This window comes from Colobus angolensis, unplaced genomic scaffold (assembly GCF_000951035.1).
Source record: "Colobus angolensis palliatus isolate OR3802 unplaced genomic scaffold, Cang.pa_1.0 Scaffold1, whole genome shotgun sequence".
Taxonomy (NCBI): domain Eukaryota; kingdom Metazoa; phylum Chordata; class Mammalia; order Primates; family Cercopithecidae; genus Colobus; species Colobus angolensis.
The window spans coordinates 3,675,713-3,678,446 of NW_012110918.1; the positions used below are offsets into that span (position 1 = coordinate 3,675,713).

Consider the following 2,734-nt stretch of genomic DNA (forward strand, 5'->3'; position numbering starts at 1 on the left):
TGGGCGTGGTGGCGCATGCCTGTAATCCCAGGTACTTGGGAGGCTGAGGCAGGAGAATCGCTTGAACCCAGGAGGCGGAGGTTGTGGTGAGCCAAGATCGTGCCACTGCACTCCAGCCTGGGGAACGAGTGAAACTCCATCTCAAAAAAAGAAAATCCTCAGAACGTTGCCTATAACTTCATGTCTTTCTCCCTCAAAGTATATCTGAATGCAGGTGATTGAGACTAATGTAGAAATAATCTTTGGTCTTGTATGGCGACAGGCAAACACCACCATGCCTGGATTTTTTTTTTTCTTTTTTTGTCGTGGGGAGGTCGTCTCACCTGAGCTCAAACCATCCTCCCTCCTGAGCCTTCCAAAGCGCTAGGCTTACAGGTGTGAGCCACCACGCCTGGCCTAGTTCATTTTGTAAATGGTTCAAAGCTGCCTTTTTAGCAACAAAACAGTTGGATACTCCATAACTTGAGACTCTAGTGAGTCATGACACCGAGTTTGGAAACTGTTCTACATATAAAATAATGAATATTTAACAGGCAAAATTAAATGTAGGGATAAATATGTAGTAGCTGACTATAAGCCTAATGATGTTTACACAAGTAAGTGTGGATTTTATTGTTTGTATTTAATCTTAATGATAATGTGCAAACTTTCACTTTTCTTCTAGGGTACTGTAAATTGGTCTGTTGATGACATTGTCAAAGGCATAAATAGCAGCAATGTGGAAAATCAGCTCCAAGCTACTCAAGCTGCCAGGTAAGTCTGTCTGCAATAGCATGGGTAGCCCAAGAAATTAGGTTTTTAGATTTTTTTTTTTTTTTTTTTAGTGGGGGCAGGAAGGGACAGATAGTGTGTAAGGAAAGATTAGGCCAACCATCCATACGCCAAATAGTATTTTTTATTTATTAATTTTTTTGAGAGATGGGCCTTGCTATTTTGCCCAGGCTGGTCTCGAATGCCTGGGTTCAAGCAATCCTCTCACCTCAGCCTCCTGAAGTGCTGGGATCATAGGTGTGTGCCATTGCACCTGCCCATAAAATTTTTACCAAAGTAATGTTTCAGGTCACTGGTGGAGAAAGGAAGAAATAAATAGTAAGTGGGATTGAGACATGCATTTAGAATGATAGATCCATTTAGGAGATAAGTATAATTTGACCTTTACCTCCCACCACACACAGATATTTATGATATAATAGAAAGGATTAATAAGTTCTGTAGCCTTGGCTGGGTGTGGTGGCTCACGCCTGTAATCCCAGCACTTTGGGAGGCCGAGGTGGGTGGATCACAAGGTCAGGAGATCGAGACCATCCTGGCTAACACCGTGAAACCCCGTCTCTACTAAAAATACAAAAAAATTAGCCGGGCGAGGTGGTGGGCGCCTGTAGTCCCAGCTACTCGGGAGGCTGAGGCAGGAGAATGGCGTGAACCCGGGAGGCGGAGCTGAGATCCGGCCACTGCACTCCAGCCTGGGCAACAGAGCGAGACTCCGTCTCAAAAATAAAAATGTGCTTAACCACAACTATCAGGGAGAACAAATTCAGTTAACAATGGGAGTATAACCCTGTCAGAATGTCAAAAGTTTTTTTAAAAAGTGACAAGATCTGTAGATTTCTGCAGGGATGGAGAGGAGGGTAATCTACATTAATTTTTGGAAAAATGGTAGTTAATTATACCGCATATATAGCACCATACAGGTAATCTGTTCAGCTTCTCTTAGGTTCCAGAATGTCTCAGCATTTAGTGATTTACTTAAAAGGTTGTCTGAAGTTCTAAACTGTTGAATTGCATTTTAAATTAGTTTTTACGCAAACTCCTTTTGTTAACCACTTTCAACTTTTATTTCTCTTTTTGTTCCCCTTTAGGAAACTACTTTCTAGAGAAAAACAGCCCCCCATAGACAACATAATCCGGGCTGGTTTGATTCCAAAATTTGTGTCCTTCTTGGGCAGAACTGATTGTAGTCCCATTCAGTTTGAGTCTGCTTGGGCACTCACAAACATTGCTTCTGGGACATCAGAACAGACCAAGGCTGTGGTAGATGGAGGTGCCATCCCAGCATTCATCTCTCTGTTGGCATCTCCCCATGCTCACATCAGTGAACAAGCCGTCTGGGCTCTAGGAAACATTGCAGGTACTTGGACTTGAAGTTCTTTTGACTGAATGTATCTAAGCATAATGAGTTGGAAGAAAGGCCTTATTATAAGTAGTAACAACTTCGTCAAGTTTTGAGCTTGCTTTGAAATCGTTATTAGGAATGAAAGTGTGGTCTTGACAAAGGCAGCAGAGGGGCATCTAAGTACGTTTGGGAGTTTTTGCTGGTGCGTTCAGTCACTGAACGTTGATGGTGTTGGACAAGGTAATAAAATTAATCTTGCCTTTTTTTTCAGGTGACGGCTCAGTGTTCCGAGACTTGGTTATTAAGTATGGTGCAGTTGACCCACTGTTGGCTCTCCTTGCGGTTCCTGATATGTCATCTTTAGCAGTAAGTTACTAACATGAATAAAGTTACTCACTTCTTCATTCTAATTTCCCCCATCTTCTCAAAAGACAGAACCTCTCATTGCCTATTTTTTTTCCCCTAGTGTGGCTACTTACGTAATCTTACCTGGACACTTTCAAATCTTTGCCGCAACAAGAATCCTGCACCCCCGATAGATGCTGTTGAGCAGATTCTTCCTACCTTAGTTCGGCTCCTGCATCATGATGACCCAGAAGTATTAGCAGATACCTGCTGGGC

General features: G+C 42.6%; 1 protein-coding gene across 1 annotated transcript in view; it reads left to right on the forward strand.

Annotated features, from left to right (window-relative positions):
• KPNA2 (karyopherin alpha 2 (RAG cohort 1, importin alpha 1)) overlaps window positions 1-2,734 on the forward strand; it is a 12,864-nt gene that overhangs the window by 5,891 nt on the left and 4,239 nt on the right. Inside the window, exons 3-6 of the mRNA XM_011931218.1 lie at window positions 665-753; window positions 1,860-2,128; window positions 2,385-2,479; window positions 2,580-2,732. Coding sequence (XP_011786608.1) covers window positions 665-753; window positions 1,860-2,128; window positions 2,385-2,479; window positions 2,580-2,732 — 606 coding nt within the window. The remainder of the gene's footprint in view (window positions 1-664; window positions 754-1,859; window positions 2,129-2,384; window positions 2,480-2,579; window positions 2,733-2,734) is intronic.